Source organism: Equus przewalskii, chromosome 1 (assembly GCF_037783145.1).
Source record: "Equus przewalskii isolate Varuska chromosome 1, EquPr2, whole genome shotgun sequence".
NCBI lineage: Eukaryota > Metazoa > Chordata > Mammalia > Perissodactyla > Equidae > Equus > Equus przewalskii.
The window spans coordinates 29960414-29975357 of NC_091831.1; the positions used below are offsets into that span (position 1 = coordinate 29960414).

The window sequence follows — 14944 nt, forward strand, 5'->3', positions numbered from 1 at the left end:
AAAAAAAAAAAAAAATTATCAGGCAGGAAAATAAGACACATCATGAGGCAATGAATCAATCAAATGAAACCAACCTAGAACTGATACAGATGTGAGATTTAGCAGCCAAGTCATTAAAATAGCTATTATAACTTTATTTCATATGTTCAAAAAAGTTAAGTGACATGGGAGACTCAAACTTCTAGAGATGAAAACCACAATGTGTGAGAAGAAAAATACACTAGGTGGGATTAACAGCAATTAGACATTGCAGAGAAAAGATCCGTAAATTTAAAAACAAAGGGTCTTCACAAAATGAAACACAGAGAAAAAGGAGACTAAAAAAACAAAGTAAATCCATCAGTGAGCTGTGGAACAAATTCAAGCAGCCTGATATAAGCATAATTGAAGTCTCTGAAGGAGGTAGTGGAAGACATGGAATGCTGAAAATTTTCCAAATGTGATGGAAAGTATAAATGCACAAGTCTAAGAAACATGAAGAATACACTCAGGTACATCATAATCAAATTGCTCAAAACCAAGAATAAGAGGAAAAAATCTTAAAAGCAACCAGAGAAAAAGAGACACATTACACAGAAAAGAACAAAGGTTTGGATGATAGCAGATTTCTTATCAGAAACAAAACAAGCAAGAAGACAGTGGAGAAATATCTTTAAAGTAATGAAAAAAACCCCAAAACTAAACAACCTAAATTGAAAAACAACCTAAAATTCCACATCCAGCAAAAATATCTTTCAAAAATGGGGAAAGATGTTTTCAGACATACAAAAGCTGAAAAAATTCATCACCAGCACATGCGTACTACAAAAAATGTTAAAAGAATTACTTCAGGCAGAAAGAAAATGAAACCAGATGGAAATACAGATCTACACAAAGGAATGAAGAGCACCAGAAATGGTAACTACACATGGGTAAATATATGATTGTTTTCTTATTATTTCAATCTCTTTAAACGATAATTGATTCTTGGGGCCGGCCTGGTGTTGTGGTAGTTAAGTTCATGAGCTCTGCTTCGGCGGCCCCAGGTTCGCAGGTTCGGATCCTGGGCATGGACCTAGCACTGCTCGCCAGGCCATGCTGTGGTGGCATCCCACACAAAATAGCGGAAGATTGGCACACATGTTAGTTCAGCAACAATCTTCCCCCAGCAAAAAGATGAAGACTGGCAACAGACATTGGCTCAGGGCCAATCTTCCTCGAAAGAAAAAAAAAGATAATTGACTTAGTGTAGAGTTTTTGACATATGTAGAAGTAAAATGTATGACAATAGCACAAACACCAGGAGGGGATAAATGAAGACAAAAATCAATATACCGAGAATGCCAGATGAAAGACTAAAAAAAACTCTGGTCCTTCAAATTACAACAGAGAAACTGAACCAATATTACAGCAACTACCTATCTCTCAATTTATTTTTTGAGGTCATGACAGTTTATAACATTGTGAAACTTCAGTTCCATGTTGTTATTTGTCTGTCATCATATATATGTGCCCCTTTACCCATTATGCCCACCTCCTAACCCCCTTCCCTTCTGGTAACCACTAGTGTGATCTCTTTGTCCATGTATTTGTTTATCTTCCACATAAGAATGAAATCATACAGTGTTTGTCTTTCTCTGTCTGGCTTATCTCACTTAACATAATACCCTCAAGGTCCATCCATGTTGTTGCAAATGGACCAATTTTGTCCTTTTTTATGACTGAGTAGTATTCATTCTATTGTATATTTATACCACATCTTCTTTATCCATTCATCAGTCGATGGGCACTAGGGTTAATTCCACATCTTGGCCATTGTGAATAATGCTGCAGTGAACATAGGGGTGCATAAGACTCTTTGAATTGTTGATTTCAAGTTCTTTGGATAAATATCCAGTAGTGGAATAGGTGGGTCATAATGGTATTTCGATTCTTAATTTTTTTAAAAGAATGTGTTTCTTTCTTTCTTTTTTTGGTGAGGAAGATTGGCCCTGAGCTAACATCTTTTGCCAATCTTTCTCTTTTTTTCTGTTCTCCCCAAAGCCCCAGTACATAGGTGTATATCCTAGTTGTACGTCCTTCTAGTTATTCTATGTGGAATGCCACTTCAGCATGGCTTGATGAGCGGTGTGCAGGTTCAGCACCCAGGACCCAACCGGCAAATGCAGGGCTGCCAAAGCAGAGCACACAAACTCAACCACTATACCACCAGGCTGGCCCCTCAATTCTTTAATTTTTTGAGAAATCTCCATACTGTTTTCCACAGTGGCTGCACCAGTTTGCATTCCTACCAGCAGTGTATGAGGGCTTCCTTTTCTCCACATCCTCTCCAACACTTGTTATGTTTTGTCTTGGTAATTATAGCCATTCCAATGGGTGTAAGGGGATATCTCAATGTAGTTTTGATTTGCATTTCCCTGATGATTAGTGATGTTGAACATCTTTTCATGTGCCTACTGGCCATCTGCAGATCTTCTTTGGAAAAATGTCTGTTCGTATCCTCTGCCCATTTTTTGACTGGGTTGTTTTTTTGTTGTTGAGTTGTGTGAGTTCTTTCTATATTTTGGAGATTAACCTGTTGTCAGATACATGATTTGAAAATATTTTCTCCCACTTGGTGGGTTGCCTTTTTGTTTTGTTCTGATGAAGTCCCTTTTGTTTATTTTTTCTTTTGTTTCCCTTGCCCACGTAGACATGGTATTTGAAAAGATCCTTCCAAGACTGGGGTCAGAGTGTAGTGCCTATATTTTCTTCTAGGAATTTTATGGTTTCACCTCTTATCTTCAAGTCTTTAAACCATTTTGAGTTAATTTTGTGTATGATGAAAGATAATGGTATACTTTCATTCTTTTGCATGTGGCTGTCCAGTTTTCCCAAAACCATTTATTGAAAGAGACTTTTCCTTCTCCATTGTATGTTCTTGGCTCTTTTGTTGAAGATTAGCTATCCGTAGATGTGTGGTTTTATTTCTGGACTTTCAATTCTGTTCCCTTGATCTGTATGTCTATTTTTGTACCAGGACCATGCTATTTTGATTACTAAAGCTCTCTAGTATTGTTTTGAAGTCAGGGATTGTGATGGTCCAGCTTTGTTCTTTTTTCTCAGGATTACCATAGCTATTTGCTGTCTTTTGTTGCCCCATATGAATTTTAGGATTCTGTGTTCTACTTCCATGAAGAATGTCATTGGGATTCTGATTGGGATTGCACTGAATCCATAGATTGCTTTGGGTAGTATGGACATTTTAACTATGTTTATTCTTCCAATCCGTGAGTATGGAATCTTTCCATTTCTTTATGTCATCATTGATTTCTTTCAGTAATGTCTTATAGTTTTCATTGTATACGTCTTTCACCTCCTTGGTTAAATTTATTCCTAGATATTTTACTCTTTTTGTTGGGGTTTTAAATGAGATTGTATTCTTGAGTTCTCTTTCTGCTAGTTCGTTATTAGAGTACAGAAATGCAAATGATTTTTGTAAGTTGATTTTGTACCCTGCAACTGTGCTGTAGCTGTTGATTATTTCTAACAGTTTTCCAATGGATTCTTTAAGGTTTTCCATAAATAAGATCATGTTGTCTGCAAACAGTGAGAATTTCACTTCTTCCTTGCCAGTTTGGCTATCTTTTATTTCCTTTTCTTGCCTAATTGCTATGGCCAAAACCTCTAGTACTATGTTGAGTAAGAGTGGTGAGAGTGGTCACCCTTGTCTTGTTCCTGTTCTCACAGGGATGGCTTTCAGTTTTCCCCATTGAGTATAATGTGGGTTGTGGGTCTGTCATATACAGCCTTTATTATGTTGAGATACTTTCCTACTATACCCATTTCATTGAGAGTTTTTATCATAAATGGACGTTGGATCTTGTCAAATGTTTTCTCAGCATCTACTGAGATGATCATGTGGTTTTTACTACTCATTTTGTTAATATGGTATATCACACTGATTGATTTGCAGATGTTGAACTATCCCTGCATCCCTGGTATAAATCCCACTTGATCATGGTGTATAATCCTTTCGATGTACTGCTGTATTTGGTTTGCCAATATTTTGCTGAGGATTTTTGCATCTATGTTCATTAGTGATATTGGCCTGTAGTGTTCCTTCTTTGTGTTGTCCTTGTCTGGCTTTGGGATAAGGGTGATGTCGGCCTCATAAAATGTGTTAGGAAGTGTTGTGTCTTCTTTAAGTTTTTGGAATAGTTTGAGAAGGATGAGTACTAAATCTTCTTTGAATGTTTGGTAAAATTCTCCAGAGAAGGCATCTTGTCCTGGACTTTAATTTTGGGGAGGTTTTTGATTACTGTTTCAACCTCTTTATTTGTGATTGGTCTGTTCAGATTCTCTATTTCTTATTGGTTCAGTATTCGGAGGTTGTGTTAAGTCAAAGAATTTAGGCATTTCTTCTAGATTCTCCAATTTGTTGGCATATAGTTTTTCATAGTATTCTCTTAGAATAGTTTCTATTTCTGTGATATCTATTGTAATTCCTCCTCTTTCATTTCTAATTTTATTTATTTGAGCCTTCTCTCTTTTTCTTAGTGAGTCTGGCTAAGGGCTTGTCAATTATGTTTATTTTTTCAAAGAACCAGCTCTTAGTTTCATCAATTCTTTCTATTATTTTTTTGTTTCAATTTCATCTATTTCTGTTTTTCTAATTTCTATTATTTCCCTCCTTCTGCTGACTCTGGGCTTTGTTTGTTGTTCTTTTTCTAGTTCTGTTAGGTGTAGTTTAAGATTGCTTATTTGAGATTTTTCTTTTTTGTTAAAAGTGGGCCTATATTCCTATGAATTTCTCTCTTAGGACTGCTTTTGCTGAATCCCCTATGAGTTGGTATGGTGTATTTTCATTTGTCTCCATTTTCATTTGTACTTTGGTGGTCCTGTTAGGTGTATATACGTGTTCATAAGTGTTATGTCTTCTTGCTGGAGCATCCCTTGTATCATACACTGCCCCTCTTTGTCTCTCATTGTCTTTTTCATCTTAAAGTCTACTTTGTCTGATATAAGTATGGCAACACCTGCTTTCTTTTGTTTGCCATTAGCTTGGAGTATCATCTTCCATCCCTTCACTCTAAGCCTGTGTGTCTTTAGAGCTCAGATGTGTTTCCTGAAGGTAGCATATTGTTGGCTCTCGTTTTTTAATCCATCCACCACTGTGCCTTTTGATTGGGAAATGCAATCCATTTACGCTGATATATGAGGGCTTAATGCTGCCATTTTATCACTTGTTTTCCAGTTGTTCTGTATTTCCCTTGTTTCTTGTCCCATGTATTTCAGACTGCCAATTCAGTTTGATGGCTCCCTATGATGGTTTTCTCAGTTTTCTCTTTATTTATCATTTGTGTCTCTGTTCCAATTTTTTGTTTAGTGGTTACTGTGAGGTTTGTATAAAAGATCTCATAGATGAGCTAGTCCATTTTCTGATAGCCTCTTATTCCCTTAGTCGAAGCAGGTTCCATCCCTTTCCACTTCCCCTTCTAAGTTGTTGTTGTCACAACTTACTCAGTTTTGTGTTGTGAAATTGGTGGTTAAAATGAAGTGAGTATATTTATTTTTTATGTTTTCCTTCCCTTTATCTTTAGAGTTATAATTGTTTGCTATCTGTCCTGATAGAGAGTTGCAATTTTCTGATTTTCTCTGCCTATTTATTTTCTTGCTCAAGGCTTTGTAACCCCTCCTCCCCTTTTTTTTCCAGGTATGAGGGCCTTCCTGATCATATCTTGTGGTGATGAACTCCCTAAGCTTTTGTTTATCTGGGAAAGTTTTTATTTCTTCATCACATCTGAAGGACATTTCCACTCGATAGAGTATTCTTGGCTGAAAGTTTCTGTGTTTCAGAATTTCGAATATATCATTTCATTCTCTCCTAGCCTGTAAGGTTTCCACTGAAAGTGTGATAGAGATTCCTTCGTAGGTTATTTTCTTCTGCTGTGATGCCCTTAATATTTTTCCTTTGTCATTGACTTTGCCAGTTTTACTAATATATGCCTTGAAGAAGGTCTTTTTTTTTAAACTTTTTATTGAGAAGATGATAGTTTGCAACCTTGTGAAATTTCAGTTGTACAGTTGTTTGTCAGTCATGTTGTAGGTGCACCACTTCACCCTTTGTGCTCATCCCCCCCATTCCCCCTTTCCCCTGGTAGCCACTAATCTGTTCTCTTTGTCTACATGTTTAACTTCCACATGTGAGTGGAGTCATACAGAGAGTGTCCTTCTCTATCTGGCTTATTTCACTTAACATAACACCCTCAAGGTCCATCCATGTTGTTGTGAATGGGACGATTTTATCCTTTTTTATGGCTGAGTAGTATTCCATTGTATATCTATACCATATCTTTATCCAATCATCAGTTGATGGGCACTTAGGTTGCCTCCACATCTTGGCTATTGTAAATAAGGCTGCAATGAACACTGGGGTGCCTGGGACTTTTGGAATTGCCGATTTCAAGTTCTTTGAGTACATACCCAATAGTGGGATGGCTGGGTCATATGGTATTTCTATTTTTAATTTTTTGAGAAATCTCCATACTGTTTTCCATAGTGGCTGCACCAGTTTGCATTCCCACCAGCAGTGTATGAGGGTTCCTTTTTCTCCACAACCTCTCCAACATTTGTTACTTTTTGTTTTGGTTATTTTTGCCATTCTAATGGGTGTAAGGTGATATCTTAGTGTAGTTTCGATTTGCATTTCCCTGACAATCAGTGATGATGAACATCTTCTCATGTGCCTATTGGTCATCCATATATCTTCTTTGGAAAAATGTCTGTTCATGTCTCCTGCCCATTTTTTTGATCAGGTTGTTTGATTTTTTGTTGTTGAGTTGTGTGAGTTCTTTATATATTATGGAGATTAACCCTTTGTCAGATATATGACTTACAAATTATTTTTTCCCATCTGGTGGTTTGTTTTTTTGTTTCAATCCTGTTTTCCTTTGCCTTGAAGAAGCTCTTTAGTCTGATGAAGTGCCCTTTGTTTACTCTTTCCATCGTTTCCCTCATCTGAGAAGACATGGTGCCTGAAAAGATCCTTTTAATGTTGATGTCAAAGAGTGTACTGCCTATGTTTTCTTCTAGAAGCCTTATGGTTTCAGGTTTTACCTTTAGGTCTTTCATCCATTTTGAGTTTATTTTTGTGAATGGTGAAAAAGAATGGTCAATTTTCATTTTTTTACGTGTGGCTGTCCAGTTTTCCCAGCAGTATTTGTTGAAAAGACTTTCTTTTCTCCATTGTATGCCCTCAGCTCCTTTGTTGAAGATTAGGTGTCCACAGATGTGTGGTTTTATTTCTGGGCTTCCAATTCTGTTCCATTGATCTGTGCACCTGTTTTTGTACCAGTACCATGCTGTTTTGATTACTATGGCTTTGCAGTATGTTTTGAAGTCAGGGATTGTGATGCCTTGGAGAAAATCTTTTTACATTGAGGTAGTTAGGAGTTCTACTGGCTTCATTTACATGTAATTTCAGCTCCTTCTCCAGGTTTGGGAAGTTCTCAGTTATTATTTCTTTGAACAAGCTCTCTGCTCGTTTCTTCCATTCTTCTCCCTCTGGAATACCTATAATCCTGATGTTGCATTTCCTAATTGTCAGATATTTCTCAGAGAATTTCTTCATTTCTTTTTAGTCTTAGTTCTCTCCTCCTTCTGAAGCATTTTGATATTCCTACCCTCTAGATTGCTAATTCTATCCTCCATAGTATCAGCTCTGTTATTTAAGGACTCCAGGTTTTTCTTTATCTCAACCATTGTGTTTTTCATCCCCAACATTTCTGATTTGTTTTTCTTTATAGCTTGAGTCTCTATTGGGAAGAATTCCCTCTGTTCATTAATTTTGTTCCTGTTTTCAGTGAACTGTATGAGTTCTCTTGCAACTTGTTGAGTTTTTTTATGATACCTATTTTGAATACTCTGTCATTTAGATTGTAGATTTCTGTGCCTTCAGGATTGATTTCTGAGTGTTTGTCTTTTTCCTTCTGGTCTGGAGTATTAATATATTTCTTCATCCTACTTGATGGAGTGGATTTCTGCTTTCGCATAGTGATAGTGTCTGATTACAGGTTCCACCTGCCGTCAGGGTGGGGGGTGGGGGGCAGGAGCCGTGTATTCTGAGTCCACTGTGATCCCTGTCAGCTGTGCCCGTCCAAGCCTGGGCCACTCCTTGGGACCACAGCAGCCCTGTGGGCTCTCCCACCGAACAGGAAGGCAATCACGCAGGGGATCAGGGCTGCTACTGCCTGCTTCCACAGACCTGTCAAGACGTGCCCTCCCCTCTTTGGGGCCACAGCGGTACTATGGGTGTTTGCAGCAGCTGGGAGCTCGTTTGCCTGGGTGTGCAGATCTGCTGCTGTCTGCTCCTAGGTCACACCAGCCATTGTATTGGGTGGGCAGGGCCACCCCACTGGGTCCAAGCCTGAGCAGCTCCCTGTGGACCAGACGGCACTGTAGGCTCTCCCACTGGACAAGGAAGCAATTATGCAGGGGCTTAGGGCTGCTGTCACCTGTTCCTGCAATCATGCCATGGTGCACTCCCACCCTCAGGGCTGCAGTGGTGCTATGAGTGCTCCAGCTGGGAGAGTAGTTGTACGTGTGTGCTGGGCTGCCTGGAGGCCAGACAGTGCTCACTTATCTCCACTACCTCCCTGGGGGGTAGTCCATCCACCTTCCGATGTATAGCTGTGTGGGTCTCTCAGGCGTCCTGATGTGTTTTGCAGGTATCCTCCACTGATCAATGAATGTTCATTTAGTTGTAGTTCAAAGGGAGAGAGACAAAGCGAACAGCTCACTCTGGCATGTTGCTGATGTCACTTCCCCCTACCTCTCAACTTTTTGATGTATGAGGAAAAAAACACCTATCTGAGCACATATTTGACAGACAAGGTTATTTACAACCATAAGCACTTGCATGGTTACCACATTAGAAACATTAGTAGAGTATCTCAATGAAACAGATTATCAATTGTCTCCAGGTTCTAGAAACTCCTATAAGAAAATCTGAAAATCAAAAAACATGGACACTTACCCATGCTGGGTGTGGTTCCTCCTTCCAATAAGCCAGAACATAATTCAATCCGACCAGCACCTGTAATAAAAAAAACATTGCTCAGCAAAGCAAATTTTTAAAAATTAAGGAAAAATTTTAAAAGCATTACTCAAAAATTATTGTCCCAAATAAACTCTTATTAAATAGCAAACAACATTTTTTCCAAATATAGAACAAAGAGTCTTGGAAACTGAGAGAAATCAAATTATAAAACTAGACTAAAACTCTATTTTTAATCCCAACTATATTCTACAACCCACAATGTGTTACTGATAGTCAAATTTAAGAGTTAATTCAAGTTAAGCTAGGTCTCTTAAAATTTTGTATTACAGGGTTGCCTCTGCAGGTACAAGGAAGTGACTTAGAATACAGAAGTTTTGGGATTGACCACAGAGGAACACTGACTCTTTGTTGATAAGAAAATAATCTTGGGGCCGGCCCAGTGGTGCAGTGCTTAAGTTTACACGTTCTGCTTCGGCAGCCCAGGGTTCGCCAGTTTGGATCCTGGGGGCAGACATGGCACCACTTGGCACGCCATGCTGTGGTAGGTATCCTACATATAAAGTAGAGGAAGATAGGCATGGATGTTAGCTCACAGCCAGTCTTCCTCAGTAAAAAGAGGAGGATTGGCAGCAGTTAGCTCAGGGCTAATCTTCCTCAAAAAAAAGAAAAGAAAAGAAAAGAATCTTTTCCAAGAGAGTCTTTATTATTCTAAGCTTTAAAAAAGGACAAGTTACTTTTTAAGTAGTGTAAATCAGGATAATTTCAAGAATAAGAAAATACTGAAAGCAAGAGAACTATCAGACTGCAGGGTCATGTCAAAGGGTCTCAGGAGCCAGCTTGGAAAGGCTCCTACCAGCCAAAGATGGGACATTTTGAGCATCAATAACTACAGTGGATTAAAACATATCAAATATTTCTAAATCTAGGTTCATAATGATAAAACAATTCACTGGAGGAGAGAGAACAAACTCATTATCACAAAATTCTGTGAATAGGGAAAAGAAGCAAGCATTTATCCTGCCCTCCTTGTACAAACTGAACCTCAGTATAACGAAACAGTTGATGAAGAAAAGTTCTTCTTTACAGAGGTATACTGCTAATAAATGGAAAATAAATGTTAGGCTTAATATAGTACCATTTTGCAAAGCCTACTAAAATACACATTACTAAAATTAGGTGAAAGCTGACAGGAAACTTTATAAAGGATGGATCAGGCTGACAACAGCTGAATTCACTGATCAATCTTAACATCACAAAAACAGAAAACACTAAGATGTTATACCTTCCTGATGTGATGCAACAAGAAGTACAACAATGTTATCTATAAAGTAGCTTTATCAAAAACTCAAATCTGAATGATTAAGCCTCTGTGTTACCTACAACTTTACAAGAAATAAAGGAGTCAGAGTCATCATTTTAAATGATGCTACATATATAATTAGCAAACTTGAGACTGTAGAATACTCTAAAAGATGAAAATCACTGTTTCTTTAACAAACCACAAGGAAAGAAAAGAAAGAAAAAAGAAGGGGAAACTTATAGATTGAAATAGACTTAACAGATATATCAAACAAATGAAACGTTTGGATCTTGTTCAAAGAACTATAAAACAAAACAAAACTCTATGAGCTAATCAGGGAATCCTGAAAACTAACTGGGTATTTTTGATGATCTTAAGAAATTATTATTATTATTTTGAGGAAGATTAGCCCTCACCTAACATCTGCCACCAATCCTCCTCTTTTTGCTGAGGAAGACTGGCCCTGAGCTAACATCCGTGCCTATCTTCCTCTACTTTATATGTGTGACGCCTGCCACAGCATGGCTTGCCAAGCAGTGTGTATGTCCACACCAGGGATTGAACCAGTGAACCCCAGGCCGCCGAAGTGGAACCTGCGAACTTAACCGCTGCGCCACTGGGCCGGCCCCCTATTTTTTTAAGAAATGTTAGCGATACTGTGGTTATTATTTTTTTTAAGAGTCCTTATCTTTTAGAGATATATACTGAAATTTCTGAGGATGAATTGACGTGATGTCTGGGATTTGCTACAAAATAACCTGGGTATGGAGGAGGAAAGGTAGGAATATAGATCAGCAGTCAGTAAACTTTGGCCACAAGCCAAAGGCCTACAGCTTGGTTTTTTTTTTTACGGCCTGCAAGTTAAAAATGTTTTTAAGTGTTTTTAAAAAATAACATCTTTATTGACATGAAATTCACATATCATACAATTCACCCATTTAAAGTGTACAATTCAGTGGTTTTTATATACTCCAGAGCTTTGTAACCATTACCAAAATCAATTTTATAACATTTTCATCACCTCAAAAAGAAACCTTGTACCCTTTAGCAGTCACCTCTCCAGTCTCCCCAGCCCTAGGGAACCACTAATCTACTTTCTGTCTCCATAAATTTGCCTATTCTGGACATTTCATGTAGGTGGAATCATATAATATGTGAATATTTTATGACTAGTTTTTTCTACTTAGAATAATGTTTCAAGATTCATCTATGTTGTAGTATGTATCAGTACTTCATTCTTTTTTATTGCCAAATTAGGAATAGTTTCTGCATTGTCAAAGAATTATTTATAAAAAACAAAGAAGAATATATGACAGAGACCAAATGTTGCCAGCAAAGCTGAAAACACATAGTATGTTGCTCTTTACAAAAAAAGTTTGCTGACCCCTAATAGTGGTGTAAGACTGGCCATGTATTGACAACAGCTAAAGCTGAGTGACGGGTACATGGGGATTCACATTATTCTCTCCACTTTGTGTACAAAATTTTCTGATCCTGAGATGATGGGAATTTCTATGTTTCCCATTAAAGCAGGCTCAGAGGGCAAAAGAAACCTTGAGGTAAAAATAGATAATGTTCAAAAGCAAAAAAAGATAATGATAAAAGTCCTGATGATAAAAACGGCAACAATCTCTAAAATCATCTTCAAATCAATGGTTTGAAAAAACTAAATCTTTGCTAAGTTCAATAAAAAAATGAAGTTGGTGAGTAAGCCCTATTGGGGACACTTGTCTTAAAATGTGACCTATTGCAAGAGTAAAACTAGAAAATTATAATTTTCCAGTAGGTTTTCTAGTTGGTTGTTGTTTTCAAAAGGATTACTAGGATCCTTAGAGATCATAAGAGCTCTCAAGGTCAGTTCATAGGATTCATTTTTAGACTCTTAAAAGGACTGCCAACCGTCATTCTCCAATTTCTCTTACCTCCTCTTTCTGCATTTACAGCTGACTCCACTGAATCAACACACACTTCCATGAGAAATCCATTCGCTGCTCCTAAAATACATGGAGAACAATGCAATTTCATGATGGTACTATCCATCAAGGCCAATCTACCACAAATATTTTACATTTTGCTGCCAAAATCCAAACATCCAATAAAAGGGAAGTAGGTAAGTACGCCAGGGCCCATGGATGCAATAAAATACGGTATTGCTAAATTGATGTCTCTGGGCTGTGAAATAAGAACACAGACATATGTATAAGAAATTATACTCAGGGGGCTGGCCCCGTGGCTGAGTGGTTAAGTTCGCGCGCTCCGCTGCAGGCGGCCCAGTGTTTCGTTAGTTCGAATCCTGGGCGCGGACATGACACTGCTCTTCAGACCACGCTGAGGCAGCGTCCCATATGCCACAACTAGAAGAACCCACAACGAAGAATACACAACTATGTACCGGGGGAATTTGGGGAGAAAAAGGAAAAAAAAAAAAAAAAAATCTTTAAAAAAAAAAGAAATTATACTCAGAAAAACATACCCTAAATACCAAATTAATCTTCCTAAAACACAGATCTCATCATCACATTCTAAGGCAAGATTCTTTGAATGCTTCTCAATGCCTGGAGAGTATGTTTAAACTTCTTTATAAGGAATATATGTTTAAGACCAGTGACGGACTTCAAATCCTGGCCTACTATGTATTTGTATGATTCTAGACAAGTTACTTAGCCTAAGTTTTCTATAAAAGACAGTAGGTTTTAGTACCTACCTCAGAGTAGGGAGGATAAAATGAGATAATACACGTAAAGTAGATATAGTATCTACTAAGTGTGCAAAAAGTTTTAGTTATTAATTAAATACACATTATTTCCTCTATGTGCCTCCAGTTCCCTTCAATCCCCATTGCTGCTCTTGCTTATGACATCTACTCAATCCACAAAGGCCTTCCAGGGGCCAGCCCTGTGGCCAAGTAGTTAAGTTTGCATGCTCCGGCGGCCCAGGGTTTTGCCGGTTTGGATCCTGGGCACAGACCTAGCACTGCTCATCAAGCCATGCTGAAGCGGTGTCCCACACAGCATAACCAGAAGGATCTACAACTAGAATATACAACTATGTACTGGGGGGCTTTGGGGAGAAAAAGAAGGAAAAAAAAGATTGGCAACAGATGTTAGCTCAGGTGCCAATCTTTAAAAAAAAAAAAAGTCCTTCCAGCTCCATCTTTGAATGCTAAAATCTTCCAAGGCTCATGTAAAAATCACATTTTCATGACATTTCCTTTCTCCCAAAGAGGGAAACTGTATCTCCCTTTTTTGAACTCATATAACTCTTCGTAAGTTATATGTTCCTCTTTAAAACTCTAATTGTATCTCTTTAAACACTAATTATTTCCTCTCTCATTATTTATGTAGATAGGTGTCTCATCACTCTTACTTGACCTAAAGTTCCTAAGTAAGGTCTTTATGCGAGAAATCTTTATGATTACCCACAGCAAGCACAATGTCAACCATGGAACACAAGAGTCACACAAAGATTTACTGAAGGTTGAATAACTACAAATTCACAAAAATTCATGTATGTACACTAAAAAGTGTGAATGAAAACAGAGTTTTGAGTTTTTTCCCTCTAAGCTAAGCACATAATTTTTTAAAAATTACGAATACTGAACGCATTTTCACATAATAATAGCTGGAAAAATGTTCACCACATACTAATAATGGTTACTATTAGGTGGTGGGATTTGGAATTTTTACTTTCTTCTTTTTAATTGTCTATATTGCTCGGTCTTTTTCTACTCAATATTGCTTTTATGATGTTTTTAAAAAGCATTTAATTTGAAAATTAAAAAATCTATCATCTGCTAACATCAAATTGCAACTGCCTCATTAATTTAAAAGAAGGGCATCAGTCTCAAACTGTGAAAGAGTGAAGTGCGGCTCTGTGCTCTTCATCAACAGCACTGCATTAATTCCATGAGTTTTCCCACAGCCACCCACCTCAGCTGCCAGATCTATCTAACCGGACAATGCTGCAGGGGTACCATTTGCCTCACATAAAAAACGACTTTGGCCAAGAGAGGGAGAGGATGTACACAAAAAGCTACACAGGAGGCTGAGTAAGGCAGTTGTCCTAAAAAATGTTATTTGCAGGGATTAAAGAAGACACTTGTTTGGAGCAGCAGTTCTCAAAGTGTGGTAGCCCAGTCATCTCTGGGGGCTTCTAAGACTCTTTCAGACTCTGTGCAGCGAAAACTACTTTCAAAATAATACTAAGACTTTATCTGCCTTTTTTCACTCTGGTTCTCTCACAAGTGGAGTTTTCCGGAGGCTACCTGACACGTCAGATTGAATGCGGGAGCACGTGTGAGAATCCACGTATGGGAATTCCAGTATGCCAGATAGTAAAGACATCTGCAAAAATACAAAACACTGGCACTCTTCTATTTTTTTTTCCGGTTAGGAAAGTAGTTATTTTTCAATAAAAAATGTTATTTGTGTTAACACGTAATGGGTTTATTATGGTTATTTTCGAGTTAATTAATAAACATTTTTAAAATTTGTTTGAATTTCTAATACGGTCAACATTGACAGATTTAACCTGTATAAATAAAAGGTCTTTGAGGTTCTCAATTTTTAGAAGAGTAAAGGGGTCCTGACATCAAAAAGTTTGAGGACCCCCGGCTGGGAGGAACC

At 37.8% G+C, this 14944-nt stretch overlaps 1 protein-coding gene across 10 annotated transcripts in view; it reads right to left on the reverse strand.

Moving 5' to 3' along the window:
• Nucleotides 1-14944, reverse strand: part of CUTC (cutC copper transporter) — a 54713-nt gene that overhangs the window by 39002 nt on the left and 767 nt on the right. For all 10 annotated transcript variants that reach the window (XR_011522768.1, XR_011522767.1, XR_011522765.1 and 7 more), the window contains exons 2-3: nt 12242-12313; nt 8996-9055 (exon numbers count right to left, since the gene is read on the reverse strand). Coding sequence is in view for 2 of the 10 variants with exons in the window: in XM_008538434.2 (XP_008536656.1) it covers nt 8996-9055; nt 12242-12313 (132 nt within the window). In the remaining 8 variants the exon portion in view is untranslated. The remainder of the gene's footprint in view (nt 1-8995; nt 9056-12241; nt 12314-14944) is intronic.